At 46.7% G+C, this 21,292-nt stretch overlaps 1 protein-coding gene across 1 annotated transcript in view; it reads left to right on the top strand.

The window, feature by feature from the left end:
* The first annotated feature begins 1,295 nt into the window (after positions 1 to 1,295).
* The window catches only part of LOC134965111 (uncharacterized), a 44,804-nt gene continuing 24,807 nt past the window's right edge, over positions 1,296 to 21,292 (top strand). Inside the window, exons 1-2 of the mRNA XM_063941653.1 lie at positions 1,296 to 1,440; positions 12,349 to 12,467. Coding sequence (XP_063797723.1) covers positions 1,385 to 1,440; positions 12,349 to 12,467 — 175 coding nt within the window. The 5' untranslated portion in view covers positions 1,296 to 1,384. The remainder of the gene's footprint in view (positions 1,441 to 12,348; positions 12,468 to 21,292) is intronic.

Consider the following 21,292-nt stretch of genomic DNA (forward strand, 5'->3'; position numbering starts at 1 on the left):
AAACCTTCAAGCTTCACTGAAAACTCATCTCTTCAGTCTAGTTTATCACATTCCATAACTGCTCACTCAACCTTCATAAGCTTTCCTATCCAGTTACATCCCTTCTGTCCAGTTCACACATTTTCTCTTATATTTTCTCTTTCTTCACTTTCCCATCCTCCTGACCCCAGGTCAGCATCACTGTGTGACCATTTTATACAGCCCACCAAGAACCTTTGCAATCTGGTGGACAATTGTGTATCAATGCCTATTTCCCTATAGATTGTAAACTTGCAAGCAGGGCCTTCCTACCTCTGTGACTGTTATTACCCAGTTTTGTTTTATCATTGTTTCATTGTAAAGTGCAACGGAATATGCTTTGTTATATAAGAAACTTAATAAATAATAGGACGCTATGCAGAATAAAATTATATGTGGCATGCCTATATTCTGTGTGTAAGTGCTGTTGTATCTGCATACGAAATGTTATGCTACAGTGTTTTCCTGCCAAACAGTGTAGCATAATTTGGTATGCCAATACAGCCACAATAACACACAGACTATAGCCATGCCGCATATCATTTTAATCAGCAGGATCTGCTTGTGTGTTTTGGAGGACTGGGGTTTATAAAGGGTATGTGTTGCTTCAATCATGGGAGTTTCTGGAGCCAATGGGTGACTTTCTACCACATGGGAGCATAAAAGATGCAAGCCATTACATTGGCCGAGTTCCAGGAAAAAGTTGCACATTATAATGTCACAGTTTGTCCGACTTTTTCCCGGATGCAAAACTCGGCTCCCATTACAGCCCGGCCAATGTCTGATCGCCTTATGTAGCTATGTAGAAGGCTTTTACATATTTATCAGATTATTTTACCAATATATATATATATATATGAATGTATCTTAGTGCACCAGAGGTGTCAAAAGTAATAACATAAAAAATGTGCTGTATTTGTATGATAACTTGTAATTTTACCAATTATTTTTTAAACAGTTTATGAATCCTCCATGAAAGTGGAATTGATAGCCCTAGTCGGTGCTTCCAGTTCCATGGAATTTGCATGCACAGAAGGCCCTCTTACTGCAGCCATCCAGTATTTCAATACTGAGCTGAGCATTGTCTTTGTCTGTCTGCACTCTTGAAAAAAGCTGCAGAAAAATTCCATTATGAATATTGCATGAATGTATATTGAATTTACATCATAGTACAATGTCATGGTGTATGGTTTGCTAAAATGTCACCCAACCAGTTAATATTCTGCTGATACTGTGTAATCCACCTGTCATATCTGCTTTATCGTTTGTATCAGCATTGCCAGCAAGATGAGGAGTGTTGCTCTGGGTTGGTCTGTGCCTGGGGCAGATGTACCAAGAGTCTAACAGCTGGTAGTGGTGGAACAAAATGCGATCCAGCAAAGGACAACTGTGCTCCTGGATTCTGCTGCTACAAGCCGGAAAGTATGTTTATTACTACAGTTATCTGTACAAACTAACTTAGATTATTTATAGCAATGGCATATCACTGCACCTCAGCGCAAAATCTGTGTTGGGGAACCTAGGACATATCCTCACCATTGATAACACCTTATAAACACACAAGCCACGCCATCTTATATCATCCACTTAGAGTATGTGTGCCTACACTGGTTGACTTTTTGGAAGCTCTCTAAAATGTGCTTCAGATTGTTTCGCTTTTCTCCTCTTACCCCAGTCCTCATTTGGTCTGCGTTTCCCCCAACAGTCCATTTACCCTGCCTGGCCCCTGATGCATGTACAAGTTTGTCTTCTCCTTTGGGAAAGATTTATTCTTAGAGCTCATTTTGAGGCAAAGCAGGAAGCAATAATGCACGGTTCCGGTATGAATGGTCGACCATGTAATGGTCGACAGTCATTAGGTCGACCACCATTGGTCGACATTGACATGGTCGACGTGGACACATGGTCGACACATGAAAATGGTCGACACATGAAAGGTCGACACATGAAAAGGTCGACACAAGTTTTTTAACTTTTTTTTGGTGTAGTTTTTTTCGTAAAGTGACTGGGAACCCCAATTAGTGCACCGCGTCCCCTCGCATGGCACGCTTCGCACGTCATGCTTCGGGCATGGTGCCTTCGCTCCGCTACCGCTTCGCTCGGCACAGATTACCGTTCCAATCGTAGTCCACGTGGATCGTAAAGTATGGAAAAGTTCCCCAAAAGAAAAAAAAGTAAAAAAACTCATCTCAACCTTTTCATGTGTCGACCTCTCATGTGTCGACCATGTGTCCATGTCGACCATGTCAATGTCGACCAATAGTGGTCGACCTAATGACTGTCGACCATAACATGGTCGACCATGTGAACGGATACCATAATGCACATCTTGGCTGCAGTAACATTGGGAAGAAAATACCCTAGTCCAGCAATACCCTTATCCAGTAATGCAACATTTTGCATAAATCACAAGAATTCATTTAACACGGAGCTAAAACAAACACTGTATGCCTTCTGAGCCCTGGGTTGCTTCTGGCTCAGCCACTACTGAACACAATTAAGCTAGGTACACACCTGGCCACCTGACGTACCATCTGATCCAATGAATTGGTAAGTGCTATACACAAATGTTATTGTGCATACACACTTACCAATGCGCTGCCCAACATGTATGGCCACAGGAACTTACAGTGACGTCATTGTTGGCAGTTCATGGGCAGACATACGACAGCCAGCCAGACGTACTGATATATCTGCAAGACATATCGGAATCGCCTGTGCTGCAGGGCCATCCGGAAAGATTTCACAGCGCTTCACTTTTTCTAGAGATGAGCGCCTGAAATTTTTCGGGTTTTGTGTTTTGGTTTTGGGTTCGGTTCCGCGGCCGTGTTTTGGGTTCGAACGCGTTTTGGCAAAACCTCACCGAATTATTTTTGTCGGATTCGGGTGTGTTTTGGATTCGGGTGTTTTTTTCCAAAAACACTAAAAAACAGCTTAAATCATAGAATTTGGGGGTCATTTTGATCCCAAAGTATTATTAACCTCAAAAACCATAATTTACACTCATTTTCAGTCTATTCTGAATACCTCACACCTCACAATATTATTTTTAGTCCTAAAATTTGCACCGAGGTCGCTGTGTGAGTAAGATAAGCGACCCTAGTGGCCGACACAAACACCGGGCCCATCTAGGAGTGGCACTGCAGTGTCACGCAGGATGTCCCTTCCAAAAAACCCTCCCCAAACAGCACATGACGCAAAGAAAAAAAGAGGCGCAATGAGGTAGCTGTGTGAGTAAGATTAGCGACCCTAGTGGCCGACACAAACACCGGGCCCATCTAGGAGTGGCACTGCAGTGTCACGCAGGATGGCCCTTCCAAAAAACCCTCCCCAAACAGCACATGACGCAAAGAAAAAAAGAGGCGCAATGAGGTAGCTGACTGTGTGAGTAAGATTAGCGACCCTAGTGGCCGACACAAACACCGGGCACATCTAGGAGTGGCACTGCAGTGTCACGCAGGATGTCCCTTCCAAAAAACCCTCCCCAAACAGCACATGACGCAAAGAAAAAAAGAGGCGCAATGAGGTAGCTGTGTGAGTAAGATTAGCGACCCTAGTGGCCGACACAAACACCGGGCCCATCTAGGAGTGGCACTGCAGTGTCACGCAGGATGTCCCTTCCAAAAAACCCTCCCCAATCAGCACATGATGCAAAGAAAAAGAAAAGAAAAAAGAGGTGCAAGATGGAATTATCCTTGGGCCCTCCCACCCACCCTTATGTTGTATAAACAAAACAGGACATGCACACTTTAACCAACCCATCATTTCAGTGACAGGGTCTGCCACACGACTGTGACTGATATGACGGGTTGGTTTGGACCCCCCCCCAAAAAGAAGCAATTAATCTCTCCTTGCACAAACTGGCTCTACAGAGGCAAGATGTCCACCTCATCTTCACCCTCCGATATATCACCGTGTACATCCCCCTCCTCACAGATTATCAATTCGTCCCCACTGGAATCCACCATCTCAGCTCCCTGTGTACTTTGTGGAGGCAATTGCTGCTGGTCAATGTCTCCGCGGAGGAATTGATTATAATTCATTTTAATGAACATCATCTTCTACACATTTTCTGGATGTAACCTCGTACGCCGATTGCTGACAAGGTGAGCGGCGGCACTAAACACTCTTTCGGAGTACACACTTGTGGGAGGGCAACTTAGGTAGAATAAAGCCAGTTTGTGCAAGGGCCTCCAAATTGCCTCTTTTTCCTGCCAGTATAAGTACGGACTGTGTGACGTGCCTACTTGGATGCGGTCACTCATATAATCCTCCACCATTCTATCAATGTTGAGAGAATCATATGCAGTGACAGTAGACGACATGTCCGTAATCGTTGTCAGGTCCTTCAGTCCGGACCAGATGTCAGCATCAGCAGTCGCTCCAGACTGCCCTGCATCACCGCCAGCGGGTGGGCTCGGAATTCTGAGCCTTTTCCTCGCACCCCCAGTTGCGGGAGAATGTGAAGGAGGAGATGTTGACAGGTCGCGTTCCGCTTGACTTGACAATTTTGTCACCAGCAGGTCTTTCAACCCCAGCAGACCTGTGTCTGCCGGAAAGAGAGATCCAAGGTAGGCTTTAAATCTAGGATCGAGCACGGTGGCCAAAATGTAGTGCTCTGATTTCAACAGATTGACCACCCGTGAATCCTTGTTAAGCGAATTAAGGGCTGCATCCACAAGTCCCACATGCCTAGCGGAATCGCTCCGTGTTAGCTCCTTCTTCAATGCCTCCAGCTTCTTCTGCAAAAGCCTGATGAGGGGAATGACCTGACTCAGGCTGGCAGTGTCTGAACTGACTTCACGTGTGGCAAGTTCAAAGGGCATCAGAACCTTGCACAACGTTGAAATCATTCTCCACTGCACTTGAGACAGGTGCATTCCATCTCCTATATCGTGCTCAATTGTATAGGCTTGAATGGCCTTTTGCTGCTCCTCCAACCTCTGAAGCATATAGAGGGTTGAATTCCACCTCGTTACCACTTCTTGCTTCAGATGATGGCAGGGCAGGTTCAGTAGTTTTTGGTGGTGCTCCAGTCTTCTGTACGTGGTGCCTGTACGCCGAAAGTGTCCCGCAATTCTTCTGGCCACCGACAGCATCTCTTGCACACCCCTGTCGTTTTTTAAAAAATTCTGCACCACCAAATTCAAGGTATGTGCAAAACATGGGACGTGCTGGAATTTGCCCATATTTAATGCACACACAATATTGCTGGCGTTGTCCGATGCCACAAATCCACAGGAGAGTCCAATTGGGGTAAGCCATTCCGCGATGATCTTCCTCAGTTGCCGTAAGAGGTTTTCAGCTGTGTGCGTATTCTGGAAAGCGGTGATACAAAGCGTAGCCTGCCTAGGAAAGAGTTGGCGTTTGCGAGATGCTGCTACTGGTGCCGCCGCTGCTGTTCTTGCGGCGGGAGTCCATACATCTACCCAGTGGGCTGTCACAGTCATATAGTCCTGACCCTGCCCTGCTCCACTTGTCCACATGTCCGTGGTTAAGTGGACATTGGGTACAACTGCATTTTTTAGGACACTGGTGAGTCTTTTTCTGACGTCCGTGTACATTCTCGGTATCGCCTGCCTAGAGAAGTGGAACCTAGATGGTATTTGGTAACGGGGGCACACTGCCTCAATAAATTGTCTAGTTCCCTGTGAACTAACGGCGGATACCGGACGCACGTCTAACACCAACATAGTTGTCAAGGACTCAGTTATCCGCTTTGCAGTAGGATGACTGCTGTGATATTTCATCTTCCTCGCAAAGGACTGTTGAACAGTCAATTGCTTACTGGAAGTAGTACAAGTGGGCTTACGACTTCCCCTCTGGGATGACCATCGACTCCCAGCGGCAACAACAGCAGCGCCAGCAGCAGTAGGCGTTACACGCAAGGATGCATCGGAGGAATCCCAGGCAGGAGAGGACTCGTCAGACTTGCCAGTGACATGGCCTGCAGGACTATTGGCATTCCTGGGGAAGGAGGAAATTGACACTGAGGGAGTTGGTGGGGTGGTTTGCGTGAGCTTGGTTACAAGAGGAAGGGATTTACTGGTCAGTGGACTGCTTCCGCTGTCACCCAAAGTTTTTGAACTTGTCACTGACTTATTATGAATGCGCTGCAGGTGACGTATAAGGGAGGATGTTCCGAGGTGGTTAACGTCCTTACCCCTACTTATTACAGCTTGACAAAGGGAACACACGGCTTGACACCTGTTGTCCGCATTTCTGGTGAAATACCTCCACACCGAAGAGCTGATTTTTTTGGTATTTTCACCTGGCATGTCAACGGCCATATTCCTCCCACGGACAACAGGTGTCTCCCCGGGTGCCTGACTTAAACAAACCACCTCACCATCAGAATCCTTCTGGTCAATTTCCTCCCCAGCGCCAGCAACACCCATATCCTCCTCATCCTGGTGTACTTCAACACTGACATCTTCAATCTGACTATCAGGAACTGGACTGCGGGTGCTCCTTCCAGCACTTGCAGGGGGCATGCAAATAGTGGAAGGCGCATGCTCTTCACGTCCAGTGTTGGGAAGGTCAGGCATCGCAAACGACACAATTGGACTCTCCTTGTGGATTTGGGATTTCAAAGAACGCACAGTTCTTTGCGGTGCTTTTGCCAGCTTGAGTCTTTTCAGTTTTCTAGCGAGAGGCTGAGTGCTTCCATCCTCATGTGAAGCTGAACCACTAGCCATGAACATAGGCCAGGGCCTCAGCCGTTCCTTGCCACTCCGTGTGGTAAATGGCATATTGGCAAGTTTACGCTTCTCCTCCGACGATTTTATTTTAGATTTTTGAGTCCTTTTTTTACTGATATTTGGTGTTTTGGATTTTACATGCTCTGTACTATGACATTGGGCATCGGCCTTGGCAGACGACGTTGCTGGCATTTCATCGTCTCGGCCATGACTAGTGGCAGCAGCTTCAGCACGAGGTGGAAGTGGATCTTGATCTTTCCCTAATTTTGGAACCTCAACTTTTTTGTTCTCCATATTTTATAGGCAGAACTAAAAGGCACCTCAGGTAAACAATGGAGATGGATGGATTGGATACTAGTATACAATTATGGACGGACTGCCACGGTTAGGTGGTATAAAAAAACCACGGTTAGGTGGTATATATTGTAATACAATTATGGATGGACGGACTGCCTGCCGAGTGCCGACACAGAGGTAGCCACAGCCGTGAACTACCGCACTGTACACTGGTTGATAAAGAGATAGTAGTATACTCGTAACAACTAGTATGACACTATGACGGTATAAAGAATGAAAAAAAAACCACGGTTAGGTGGTATATATTATAATAATACAATTATGGATGGACGGACTGCCTGCCGAGTTCCGACACAGAGGTAGCCACAGCCGTGAACTACCGCACTGTACACTGGTTGATAAAGAGATAGTAGTATACTCGTAACAACTAGTATGACTGACTATGACGGTATAAAGAATGAAAAAAAAACCACGGTTAGGTGGTATATATTGTAATACAATTATGGATGGACGGACTGCCTGCCGAGTTCCGACACAGAGGTAGCCACAGCCGTGAACTACCGCACTGTACACTGGTTGATAAAGAGATAGTAGTATACTCGTAACAACTAGTATGACTGACTATGACGGTATAAAGAATGAAAAAAAAACCACGGTTAGGTGGTATATATTGTAATACAATTATGGATGGACGGACTGCCTGCCGAGTTCCGACACAGAGGTAGCCACAGCCGTGAACTACCGCACTGTACACTGGTTGATAAAGAGATAGTAGTATACTCGTAACAACTAGTATGACTGACTATGACGGTATAAAGAATGAAAAAAAAACCACGGTTAGGTGGTATATATTATAATACAATTATGGATGGACGGACTGCCTGCCGACTGCCGACACAGAGGTAGCCACAGCCGTGAACTACCGCACTGTACACTGGTTGATAAAGAGATAGTAGTATACTCGTAACAACTAGTATGACACTATGACGGTATAAAGAATGAAAAAAAAAACCACGGTTAGGTGGTATATATTATAATACAATTATGGATGGACGGACTGCCTGCCGACTGCCGACACAGAGGTAGCCACAGCCGTGAACTACCGCACTGTACACTGGTTGATAAAGAGATAGTAGTATACTCGTAACAACTAGTATGACACTATGACGGTATAAAGAATGAAAAAAAAACCACGGTTAGGTGGTATATATTATAATACAATTATGGATGGACGGACTGCCTGCCGAGTGCCGACACAGAGGTAGCCACAGCCGTGAACTACCGCACTGTACACTGGTTGATAAAGAGATAGTAGTATACTCGTAACAACTAGTATGACTGACTATGACGGTATAAAGAATGAAAAAAAAACCACGGTTAGGTGGTATATATTATAATACAATTATGGATGGACGGACTGCCTGCCGACTGCCGACACAGAGGTAGCCACAGCCGTGAACTACCGCACTGTACACTGGTTGATAAAGAGATAGTAGTATACTCGTAACAACTAGTATGACACTATGACGGTATAAAGAATGAAAAAAAAACCACGGTTAGGTGGTATATATTATAATACAATTATGGATGGACGGACTGCCTGCCGACTGCCGACACAGAGGTAGCCACAGCCGTGAACTACCGCACTGTACACTGGTTGATAAAGAGATAGTAGTATACTCGTAACAACTAGTATGACACTATGACGGTATAAAGAATGAAAAAAAAACCACGGTTAGGTGGTATATATTATAATAATACAATTATGGATGGACGGACTGCCTGCCGACTGCCGACACAGAGGTAGCCACAGCCGTGAACTACCGCACTGTACACTGGTTGATAAAGAGATAGTAGTATACTCGTAACAACTAGTATGACTATGACGACGGTATAAAGAAAGAAAAAAAAATACCACGGTTAGGTGGTATATAATTATACAATTATGGATGGACGGACTGCCTGCCGAGTGCCGACTGCCGACACAGAGGTAGCCACAGCCGTGAACTACCGCACTGTACTGTGTCTGCTGCTAATATAGACTGGTTGATAAAGAGATAGTATACAACAATATACTACTATACTGGTGGTCAGGCACTGGTCACCACTAGTCACACTGGCAGTGGCACTCCTGCAGCAAAAGTGTGCACTGTTTAATTTTAAATTAATATAATATTATGTACTCCTGGCTCCTGCTATAACAACCTGCAGTGCTCCCCAGTCTCCCCCACAATTATTATAAGCTTTTATACATTGATGTGCAGCACACTGGGCTGAGCTGAGTGCACACAGACTGAGTCACACTGTGTGACTGCTGTGTATCGTTTTTTTCAGGCAGAGAACGGATATAGCAGAGAACGGATATATTAAATAAAAGTTAACTTAACAACAACTGCACTGGTCACTGTGGTAAACTCTGTCTGCACAATCTCTCTCTCTCTCTCTTCTAATCTATTCTAATGGAGAGGACGCCAGCCACGTCCTCTCCCTATCAATCTCAATGCACGTGTGAAAATGGCGGCGACGCGCGGCTCCTTATATAGAATCCGAGTCTCGCGAGAATCCGACAGCGTCATGATGACGTTCGGTGCGCGCTCGGGTTAACCGAGCAAGGCGGGAAGATCCGAGTCGCTCGGACCCGTGAAAAAAAAAGTGAAGTTCGTGCGGGTTCGGATTCAAAGAAACCGAACCCGCTCATCTCTAACTTTTTCCACATTTTGTTATGTTACAGCTTTATTCCAAAATGGAATAAATTTATTTTTTCCCCTCAAAATTCTACACACAATACCCCATAATGACAACGTGAAAAAATGTGTTTTTTTTTAAATACATTTTTGCAAATTTATAAAAAAAAATAAAAAAATTAAGAAATCACATGTACATAAGTATTCACAAACTTTTCCATGAAGCTCAAAATTGAGCTTAGGTGCATCCTGTTTCCACTGATCATCTTTGAGATGTTCCTACAGCTTTATTGGAGTCCATCTGTGGTAAATTCAGTTGATTGGACATGATTTGGAAAGGCACACACCTGTCTATATGAGGTCTCACATTTGATAGTGCATTTATGAGCACAAACAAAGCATAAAGTCAAAGGAATTGTCTGTAGACCTCCGAGACAGGATTGTCTCGAGGCACAAATCTGGGGCAGGGTACAGAAAAATATCTGCTGCTTTGAAGGTTCCAATGAGCACAGTGGCTTCCATCAACTGTAAATGGAAGAAGTTTGGAACTACCAGGGCTCTTCCTAGAGCTGTCCGGCTGTCTAAATCGAGCGATCAGGGGAAAAGGGCCCTAGTCAGGGAGGTAACCAAGGACCTGATGGTCATTCTGTCAGAGCTACAGCATTCCTCTGTGGAGAGAGGAGAACCTTCCAGGAGGACAACCATCTCTGCAGCAATCCACCAATCAGGCCTGTATGGTAGAGTGGCCAGATGGAAACCACTCCTTAGTAAAAAGCACATGGCAGCCCGCCTGGAGTTTGGCAAAATGCCCCTGAAGAACTGACAGACCATGAGAAACAAAATTCTCTGGTCTGATGAGACAAAGATTGAACTCTTTGGTGTGAATGCCAGGCGTCATGTTTGGAGGAAACCTGGCACAGCTCACCACCAGGCCAATACCATCCCTACAGTGAAGTATGGTGGCGGCAGCATCATGCTGTGGGGATGTTTTTCAGTGGCAGGAACTGGGAGACTAGTCAGGATAGAGGGAAAGATGAATGCAGCAGTGTACAGAGACATCCTGAATGAAAACTTGCTCCAGAGCGCTCTTGACCTCAGACTAGGGCGACGGTTCATCTTTCAGCAGGACAATGTCAGTGAATGTGCAGAGAGAATGGCAAGCACTAAAGAAAACTGAAAGCAACACATTCACATGATCTCTGCAGCAGGACCGGTTCTAGACCTTGTGGCGCCCAGGGTGAAAGTTTCCTGCGGTGCGCCCCCCCCCAAGGTAAAATATGGGCGTGGCTTCTTCATAGGGAAGGGGCATGGCCACAGTTATCTTCTTGTACTTGTGCTCCCCTATAGCTGTACCCCCAGTAGATTTGCCCCCCAGTAGTTGTGTCCCCAGCAGCTTTGCCCCCTGTAGCAGTGCCCCCAATAGTTGTGAGCCCAGTAGCTGTGCCCCCAGTAGCAGTGCCCCTAATTGTTGTGACCCCTGTAGTTGTGCCCCCAGTAGCTGTGCCCCCAGTAGATGTGCCCCCTGTATCTGTGCCCCCTGTATCTGTGCCCCCGGTAGTTGTGCCCCCTGTAGCTTTGCCCTCCCAGTAGCTGTGGCCCCTGTAGCTGTGCCCCTTGTAGCTGTGTCCCCTGTAGTTGTGCCCCCAGCAGTTGTGACCCTAGCAGTTGTGACCCCAGCAGTTGTGACCCCTGTAGCTGTGCCAGTGCCCTTAGTAGTTATGACCCCTGTAGCTGTGCCAGTGCCCCCAGTAGCTGTGCCCCCTAGCTGTGCCACTTGTAGCTTTGCCAGTGCCCCCAGTAGTTTTGCCCCCTGTAGCTGTGCCAGTGCCCCCAGTAGTTGTGCCCCCTGTAGCTGTGCCAGTTTCCCCAATAGTTGTGCCCCAGTAGCGCCGCACACACACACATAAAAAAAAACCCACACACACAATACTTACCGCTCCTGCTGCGCTGCCCTCCGTCTCCGGCCGCCGGCTCCTCTCTACTATGGGAGAGACGTCATGACGTCTCTCCAATAGCAGCGTCGCACAGACACTAGGAGTCAATTTTGACCTCTAGTGTCAGTCAGCGACGCCGGCTGCAGAGGGTGCCCACACAACCCACGGTGCCTGCTGCAACCGGGGACTGGGGGGGATTAGTATGCGGCTCTTGCCACGGCGGCGCCCTCGGGGCATCGGCGCCCCGGGCAAAAAGCCTGCTTGCCCGTGGTAAGAGCCACTATTCCTCTGCAGTTCAGGTCCAGCACTGCTAGCTGGACTGCAACCTCTACTGTAATAAAGATTCTGCAGACTTCACAAACACAGAACTCTCAGGTGTATAACACTGGGGAACACAACGTTTGGTTACGGAGATGTTAGACCCTTTATTGGGGTATTTTGGGGTCGTAGATTCTGAAAATGACATTAGTTTTTGTCCATCAGGTCTGCTTATCAAGATATGAAATATATACGTACAAATTTATACATATTGTATTATATCATAAGTATATATAAAGTAATCATAAGAACAATAAGTATTGAAGTCAGCAATATCCCAAAAACTAAAGCTCCTAGAACGTAATGGATGGAATTTTCGGAATCAGCAGCATTCAAATACCCAGAATCAAGTCTAAAATTCCAGGCACCATGTAAAAATATTTTTTTGTTCCCCAGTGTAATCAGTCAGGAAGGAGACTCAGTAATTAGAAACACAGACACATGCAGCAGCCTATATGCTGAGCAGTACCCCCTGGCAAATGTGGATATTGTAGCCTGCGGAACAGGTGGCAGAGGTAAGTCACAAGAAAACTAGTAGAATATGTGAATAATAAATTAGGATTGTGACAGGTAGGATCTGCATGACATGCCCCCCAGCAGTGCCAGCTACACATGATAGTGTTCACTTTTTAGGGCAGGGTGTTGATCACAGGGAGGGCACATTTTTAAGTTAGGAGGGCAAAATGATGTACATACTGTAATGCTTGGTGCTTCCCTGCCCACATGCCAGAGCATGGACCGTGCGCTAGTGATGAGCACCGGAAATTTTTCGGGTTTTGTGTTTTGGTTTTGGGTTCGGTTCCGCGGCCGTGTTTTGGGTTCGAACGCGTTTTGGCAAAACCTCACCGAATTTTTTTTGTCGGATTCGGGTGTGTTTTGGATTCGGGTGTTTTTTTCAAAAAACCCTAAAAAATGCTTAAATCATAGAATTTGGGGGTCATTTTGATCCCAAAGTATTATTAACCTCAATAAGCATAATTTCCACTCATTTTCAGTCTATTCTGAACACCTCACACCTCACAATAATATTTTTAGTCCTAAAATTTGCACCGAGGTCGCTGGATGACTAAGCTCAGCGACCCAAGTGGCCGACACAAACACCTGGCCCATCTAGGAGTGGCACTGCAGTGTCACGCAGGATAGCCCTTCAAAAAACTACTCCCCAAACAGCACATGACGCAAAGAAGAAAAAAAAGAGGCGCAATGAGGTAGCTGTGTGACTAAGATAAGCGACCCTAGTGGCCGACACAAACACTTGGAACATCTAGGAGTGGCACTGCAGTGTCACGCAGGATGGCCCTTCCAAAAAACACCCCCCAAACAGCACATGACGCAAAGAAAAAAAGAGGCGCAATGAGGTAGCTGTGTGACTAAGATAAGCGACCCAAGTGGCCGACACAAACACCTGGCCCATCTAGGAGTGGCACTGCAGTGTCACGCAGGATGGCCCTTCCAAAAAACACCCCCCAAACAGCACATGGCGCAAAGAAAAAAAGAGGCGCAATGAGGTAGCTGTGTGACTAAGATAAGCGACCCAAGTGGCCGACACAAACACCTGGAACATCTAGGAGTGGCACTGCAGTGTCACGCAGGATGGCCCTTCCAAAAAACACCCCCCAAACAGCACATGACGCAAAGAAAAAAAGAGGCGCAATGAGGTAGCTGTGTGACTAAGATAAGCGACCCAAGTGGCCGACACAAACACCTGGCCCATCTAGGAGTGGCACTGCAGTGTCACGCAGGATGGCCCTTCCAAACCCCCCCCCCCCAAACAGCACATGACGCAAAAAAAAAAAGAGGCGCAATGAGGTAGCTGTGTGACTAAGATAAGCGACCCAAGTGGCCGACACAAACACCTGGCCCATCTAGGAGTGGCACTGCAGTGTCACGCAGGATGGCCCTTCCAAAAAACACCCCCCAAACAGCACATGACGCAAAGAAAAAAAGAGGCGCAATGAGGTAGCTGTGTGACTAAGATAAGCGACCCGAGTGGCCGACACAAACACCTGGCCCATCTAGGAGTGGCACTGCAGTGTCACGCAGGATGGCCCTTCCAAAAAACACCCCCCAAACAGCACATGACGCAAAGAAAAAAAGAGGCGCAATGAGGTAGCTGTGTGACTAAGATAAGCGACCCAAGTGGCCGACACAAACACCTGGCCCATCTAGGAGTGGCACTGCAGTGTCACGCAGGATGGCCCTTCCAAAAAACACCCCCCAAACAGCACATGACGCAAAGAAAAAAAGAGGCGCAATGAGGTAGCTGTGTGACTAAGATAAGCGACCCAAGTGGCCGACACAAACACCTGGCCCATCTAGGAGTGGCACTGCAGTGTCACTCAGGATGGCCCTTCCAAAAACTACTCCCCAAACAGCACATGACGCAAAGAAAAATGAAAGAAAAAAGAGGTGCAAGATGGAATTGTCCTTGGGCCCTCCCACCCACCCTTATGTTGTATAAACAGGACATGCACACTTTAACCAACCCATCATTTCAGTCACAGGGTCTGCCACACGACTGTGACTGAAATGACGGGTTGGTTTGGACCCCCACCAAAAAAGAAGCAATTAATCTCTCCTTGCACAAACTGGCTCTACAGAGGCAAGATGTCCACCTCATCATCATCCTCCGATATATCACCGTGTACATCCCCCTCCTCACAGATTATCAATTCGTCCCCACTGGAATCCACCATCTCAGCTCCCTGTGTACTTTGTGGAGGCAATTGCTGCTGGTCAATGTCTCCACGGAGGAATTGATTATAATTCATTTCAATGAACATCATCTTCTCCACATTTTCAGGATGTAACCTCGTACGCCGATTGCTGACAAGGTGAGCGGCGGCACTAAACACTCTTTCGGAGTACACACTTGTGGGAGGGCAACTTAGGTAGAATAAAGCCAGTTTGTGCAAGGGCCTCCAAATTGCCTCTTTTTCCTGCCAGTATAAGTACGGACTGTCTGACGTGCCTACTTGGATGCGGTCACTCATATAATCCTCCACCATTCTTTCAATGGGGAGAGAATCATATGCAGTGACAGTAGACAACATGTCCGTAATCGTTGTCAGGTCCTTCAGTCCGGACCAGATGTCAGCATCAGCAGTCGCTCCAGACTGCCCTGCATCACCGCCAGCGGGTGGGCTCGGAATTCTGAGCCTTTTCCTCGCACCCCCAGTTGCGGGAGAATGTGAAGGAGGAGATGTTGACAGGTCGCGTTCCGCTTGACTTGACAATTTTGTCACCAGCAGTTCTTTGAACCCCAGCAGACTTGTGTCTGCCGGAAAGAGAGATCCAAGGTAGGTTTTAAATCTAGGATCGAGCACGGTGGCCAAAATGTAGTGCTCTGATTTCAACAGATTGACCACCCGTGAATCCTTGTTAAGCGAATTAAGGGCTCCATCCACAAGTCCCACATGCCTAGCGGAATCGCTCTGTGTTAGCTCCTCCTTCAATGTCTCCAGCTTCTTCTGCAAAAGCCTGATGAGGGGAATGACCTGACTCAGGCTGGCAGTGTCTGAACTGACTTCACGTGTGGCAAGTTCAAAAGGTTGCAGAACCTTGCACAACGTTGAAATCATTATCCACTGCGCTTGAGACAGGTGCATTCCACCTCCTATATCGTGCTCAGTTGTATAGGCTTGAATGGCCTTTTGCTGCTCCTCCAACCTCTGAAGCATATATAGGGTTGAATTCCACCTTGTTACCACTTCTTGCTTCAGATGATGGCAGGGCAGGTTCAGGCGTTTTTGGTGGTGCTCCAGTCTTCTGTACGTGGTGCCTGTTCGCCGAAAGTGTCCCGCAATTCTTCTGGCCACCGACAGCATCTCTTGCACGCCCCTCTCGTTTTTTAAATAATTCTGCACCACCAAATTCAAGGTATGTGCAAAACATGGGACGTGCTGGAATTTGCCCAGATTTAATGCACACACAATATTGCTGGCGTTGTCCGATGCCACAAATCCACAGGAGAGTCCAATTGGGGTAAGCCATTCTGCGATGATCTTCCTCAGTTGCCGTAAGAGGTTTTTAGCTGTGTGCGTATTCTGGAAAGCGGTGATACAAAGCGTAGCCTGCCTAGGAAAGAGTTGGCGTTTGCGAGATGCTGCTACTGGGGCCGCCGCTGCTGTTCTTGCGGCGGGAGTCCATACATCTACCCAGTGGGCTGTCACAGTCATATAGTCCTGAGCCTGCCCTGCTCCACTTGTCCACATGTCCGTGGTTAAGTGGACATTGGGTACAACTGCATTTTTTAGGACACTGGTGAGTCTTTTTCTGAGGTCTGTGTACATTTTCGGTATCGCCTGCCTAGAGAAATGGAACCTAGATGGTATTTGGTACCGGGGACACAGTACCTCCAACAAGTCTCTAGTTGGCTCTGCAGTAATGATGGATACTGGAACCACGTTTCTCACCGCCCAGGATGCCAAGGCCTCAGTTATCCGCTTTGCAGCAGGATGACTGCTGTGATATTTCATCTTCCTCGCAAAGGACTGTTGGACAGTCAATTGCTTGGTGGAAGTAGTAAAAGTGGTCTTACAAGTACGACTTCCCCTCTGGGATGACCATCGACTCCCAGCAGCAACAACAGCAGCGCCAGCAGCAGTAGGCGTTACACGCAAGGATGCATCGGAGGAATCCCAGGCAGGAGAGGACTCGTCAGAATTGCCAGTGACATGGCCTGCAGGACTATTGGCATTCCTGGGGAAGGAGGAAATTGACACTGAGGGAGTTGGTGGGGTGGTTTGCGTGAGCTTGGTTACAAGAGGAAGGGATTTACTGGTCAGTGGACTGCTTCCGCTGTCGCCCAAAGTTTTTGAACTTGTCACTGACTTATGATGAATGCGCTGCAGGTGACGTATAAGGGAGGATGTTCCGAGGTGGTTAACGTCCTTACCCCTACTTATTACAGCTTGACAAAGGCAACACACGGCTTGACAAATGTTGTCCGCATTTCTGTTGAAATACTTCCACACCGAAGAGCTGATTTTTTTGGTATTTTCACCAGGCATGTCAATGGCCATATTCCTCCCACGGACAACAGGTGTCTCCCCGGGTGCCTGACTTAAACAAACCACCTCACCATCAGAATCCTCCTGGTCAATTTCCTCCCCAGCGCCAGCAACACCCATATCCTCCTCATCCTGGTGTACTTCAACACTGACATCTTCAATCTGACTATCAGGAACTGGACTGCGGGTGCTCCTTCCAGCACTTGCAGGGGGCGTGCAAATGGTGGAAGGCGCATGCTCTTCACGTCCAGTGTTGGGAAGGTCAGGCATCGCAAACGACACAATTGGACTCTCCTTGTGGATTTGTGATTTCGAAGAACGCACAGTTCTTTGCTGTGCTTTTGCCAGCTTGAGTCTTTTAATTTTTCTAGCGAGAGGCTGAGTGCTTCCATCCTCATGTGAAGCTGAACCACTAGCCATGAACATAGGCCAGGGTCTCAGCCGTTCCTTGCCACTCCGTGTGGTAAATGGCATATTGGCAAGTTTACGCTTCTCCTCCGACGATTTTATTTTAGATTTTTGAGTCCTTTTTTTACTGATATTTGGTGTTTTGGATTTTACATGCTCTGTACTATGACATTGGGCATCGGCCTTGGCAGACGACGTTGCTGGCATTTCATCGTCTCGGCCATGACTAGTGGCAGCAGCTTCAGCACGAGGTGGAAGTCGATCTTGATCTTTCCCTATTTTTGGAACCTCAACATTTTTGTTCTCCATATTTTAATAGGCACAACTAAAAGGCACCTCAGGTAAACAATGGAGATGGATGGATACTAGTATACTTATGGATGGACGAGCGACTGCCGACACAGAGGTAGCTACAGCCGTGGACTACCGTACTGCGTCTGCTGCTAATATAGACTGGATAATAATGATATAAAAAATATATATATATCACTACTGCAGCCGGACAGGTATATATTATATAATGACGGACCTGCTGGACACTGTCAGCACTGCAGACTCCTAAAGTAAGCTACTAGTATCAAGAAGATAGAAAAAAAAAAACACCACAGGTAGGTGGTATACAATTATGGATGGACGAGCGACTGCCGACACAGAGGTAGCTACAGCCGTGGACTACCGTACTGCGTCTGCTGCTATTATAGACTGGATGATAATGATATAAAAAATATATATATATCACTACTGCAGCCGGACAGGTATGTATTATATAATGACGGACCTGCTGGACACTGTCAGCACTGCAGACTCCTAAAGTAAGCTACTAGTATCAAGAAGATAGAAAAAAAAAAAAAACACAACAGGTAGGTGGTATACAATTATGGATGGACGAGCGACTGCCGACACAGAGGTAGCTACAGCCGTGGACTACCGTACTGCATCTGCTGCTAATATAGACTGGATGATAATGATATAAAAATATATATATATCACTACTGCAGCCGGACAGGTATATATTATATAATGACGGACCTGCTGGACACTGTCAGCACTGCAGACTCCTAAAGTAAGCTACTAGTATCAAGAAGATAGAAAAAAAAAACCACAACAGGTAGGTGGTATACAATTATGGATGGACGAGCGACTGCCGACACAGAGGTAGCTACAGCCGTGGACTACCGTACTGCGCCTGCTGCTAATATAGACTGGATGATAATGATATAAAAAATATATATATATCACTACTGCAGCCGGACAGGTATGTATTATATAATGACGGACCTGCTGGACACTGTCAGCACTGCAGACTCCTAAAGTAAGCTACTAGTATCAAGAAGATTGAAAAAAAAAAACCACAACAGGTAGGTGGTATACAATTATGGATGGACGAGCGACTGCCGACACAGAGGTAGCTACAGCCGTGGACTACCGTACTGCGTCTGCTGCTAATATAGACTGGATGATAATGATATAAAAATATATATTTATCACTACTGCAGCCGGACAGGTATATATTATATAATGACGGACCTGCTGGACACTGTCAGCACTGCAGACTCCTAAAGTAAGCTACTAGTATCAAGAAGATAGAAAAAAAAAAACACAACAGGTAGGTGGTATACAATTATGGATGGACGAGCGACTGCCGACACAGAGGTAGCTACAGCCGTGGACTACCGTACTGCGTCTGCTGCTAATATAGACTGGATGATAATGATATAAAAAATATATATATATCACTACTGCAGCCGGACAGGTATATATTATATAATGACGGACCTGCTGGACACTGTCAGCACTGCAGACTCCTAAAGTAAGCTACTAGTATCAAGAAGATAGAAAAAAAAAACACAACAGGTAGGTGGTATACAATTATGGATGGACGAGCGACTGCCGACACAGAGGTAGCTACAGCCGTGGACTACCGTACTGCGTCTGCTGCTAATATAGACTGGATGATAATGATATAAAAAATATATATATATCACTACTGCAGCCGGACAGGTATATATTATATAATGACGGACCTACTGGACACTGTCAGCACTGCAGACTCATAAAGTTAACTACTAGTATGAAGAAGATAGAAAAAAAAAAAACCACCACAGGTAGGTATACAATTATGGACGAGCGACTGCCGACACAGAGGTAGCTACAGCCGTGGACTACCGTACTGCGTCTGCTGCTAGTATAGACTGGATGATAATGATATAAAAATATATGTATATCACTACTGCAGGACAGGTATATATTATATAATGACGGACCTGCTGGACACTGTCAGCAGAATGCGTTTATAGAATAAAAACACCACACGATGAGTGTTTAACTTTTTCAGGCAGACAATCACAATATACTGGTGGTCACTGGTCACTGGTCAGTCACACTGGCAGTGGCACTCTGGCAGCAAAAGTGTGCACTGTCAAATATATGTACTCCTGCTATAACTGCTCCCCAGTCTCCCCCACAATTAAGCTGTGTGAGCAGTGAGCACTCAGCACAGTCAGATATACATAGATGATGCAGCACACTGAGGCTGAGCACAGATATGGTATACTGTGTCACTGTATATTGTTTTTTTTCAGGCAGAGAACGGATTATATTAAATAATAATAAAACTGCACTGGTGGTCACTGGTCAGTCACTAGTAAACTCTGCACTCTCTGAGTACTCCTAAGCTCCAGTAAATCAAGTGTCTCACTCTCACTATCTATTTCTATTCTAAACGGAGAGGACGCCAGCCACGTCCTCTCCCTATCAATCTCAATGCACGTGTGAAAATGGCGGCGACGCGCGGCTCCTTATATAGAATCCGAGTCTCGCGATAGAATCCGAGCCTCGCGAGAATCCGACAGCGGGATGATGACGTTCGGGCGCGCTCGGGTTAACCGAGCAAGGCGGGAAGATCCGAGTCTTCCTCGGACCCGTGTAAAAAGCGTGAAGTTCGGGGGGGTTCGGTTTCCGAGAAACCGAACCCGCTCATCACTACCGTGCGCGCCGAAAATTTAGGAGCGTTGCTTCGTGGAGAAGAGGTGTGGCCACATAATAGTGGCAATTCACATTACACCACACAGTAGTGCAGCTAATACACATTGCACCAGGTAGAACCTCCTATACACACTGCGACAGGCAGAGCACGTTAGACACTTTACGCCAGGCAGAGCACGTTAGATACTTTGCCTAGCCACAGACACCTAGCAGGAACACTACATGATATGCTCCCCAGCCGTGCCAGCTACACATGTCATGCCCCCCAGAAGTGCCAGATACACATGACATGCACCCCAGCAGTGCCAGATACACATGACATGCACCCCAGCAGTGCCAGATACACATGACATGCCCCCCAGCAGTGCCAGACACATAAATGGCCACAGTGCCAGATATGTCCCCACAGTTCCAGATACATAATTGCCCCTACAGTGCCAGATACATAAACGCCCCCACAGTGCCAGATACATAAATGCCCCCACAATGCCAGATACATAAATGCCCCCACAGTGCAGATATGCCCCACAGTGCTTGATACATAAATTCCCCCACAGTACAGATATGCCCCCACAGTGTGATACATAAATGCCCCCACAGTTCGATACATAAATGCCCCCACAGTGCCTGATACATAAATGCCCCCACAGTGCCAGATACATAAACGCCCCCACAGTGCCAGATACATAAACGCCCACACAGTGCAGATATGCCCCCACAGTGCCAGATACAGAAACGCCCCCACAGTGCAGATATGCCCCCACAGTGCCACATACATAAACGCCCCCACAGTGCCAGATACATAAATACCCCCACAGTGCAGATATGCCCCCACAGTGCCAGATACATAAATGCCCCCACAGTTCGATACATAAATGCCCCCATAGTGCAGATATGCCCCCACAGTGCCTGATACACAAATACCCCTACAGTGC

The sequence above is a fragment of the Pseudophryne corroboree genome, chromosome 10, assembly GCF_028390025.1.
Source record: "Pseudophryne corroboree isolate aPseCor3 chromosome 10, aPseCor3.hap2, whole genome shotgun sequence".
Lineage (NCBI taxonomy): Eukaryota > Metazoa > Chordata > Amphibia > Anura > Myobatrachidae > Pseudophryne > Pseudophryne corroboree.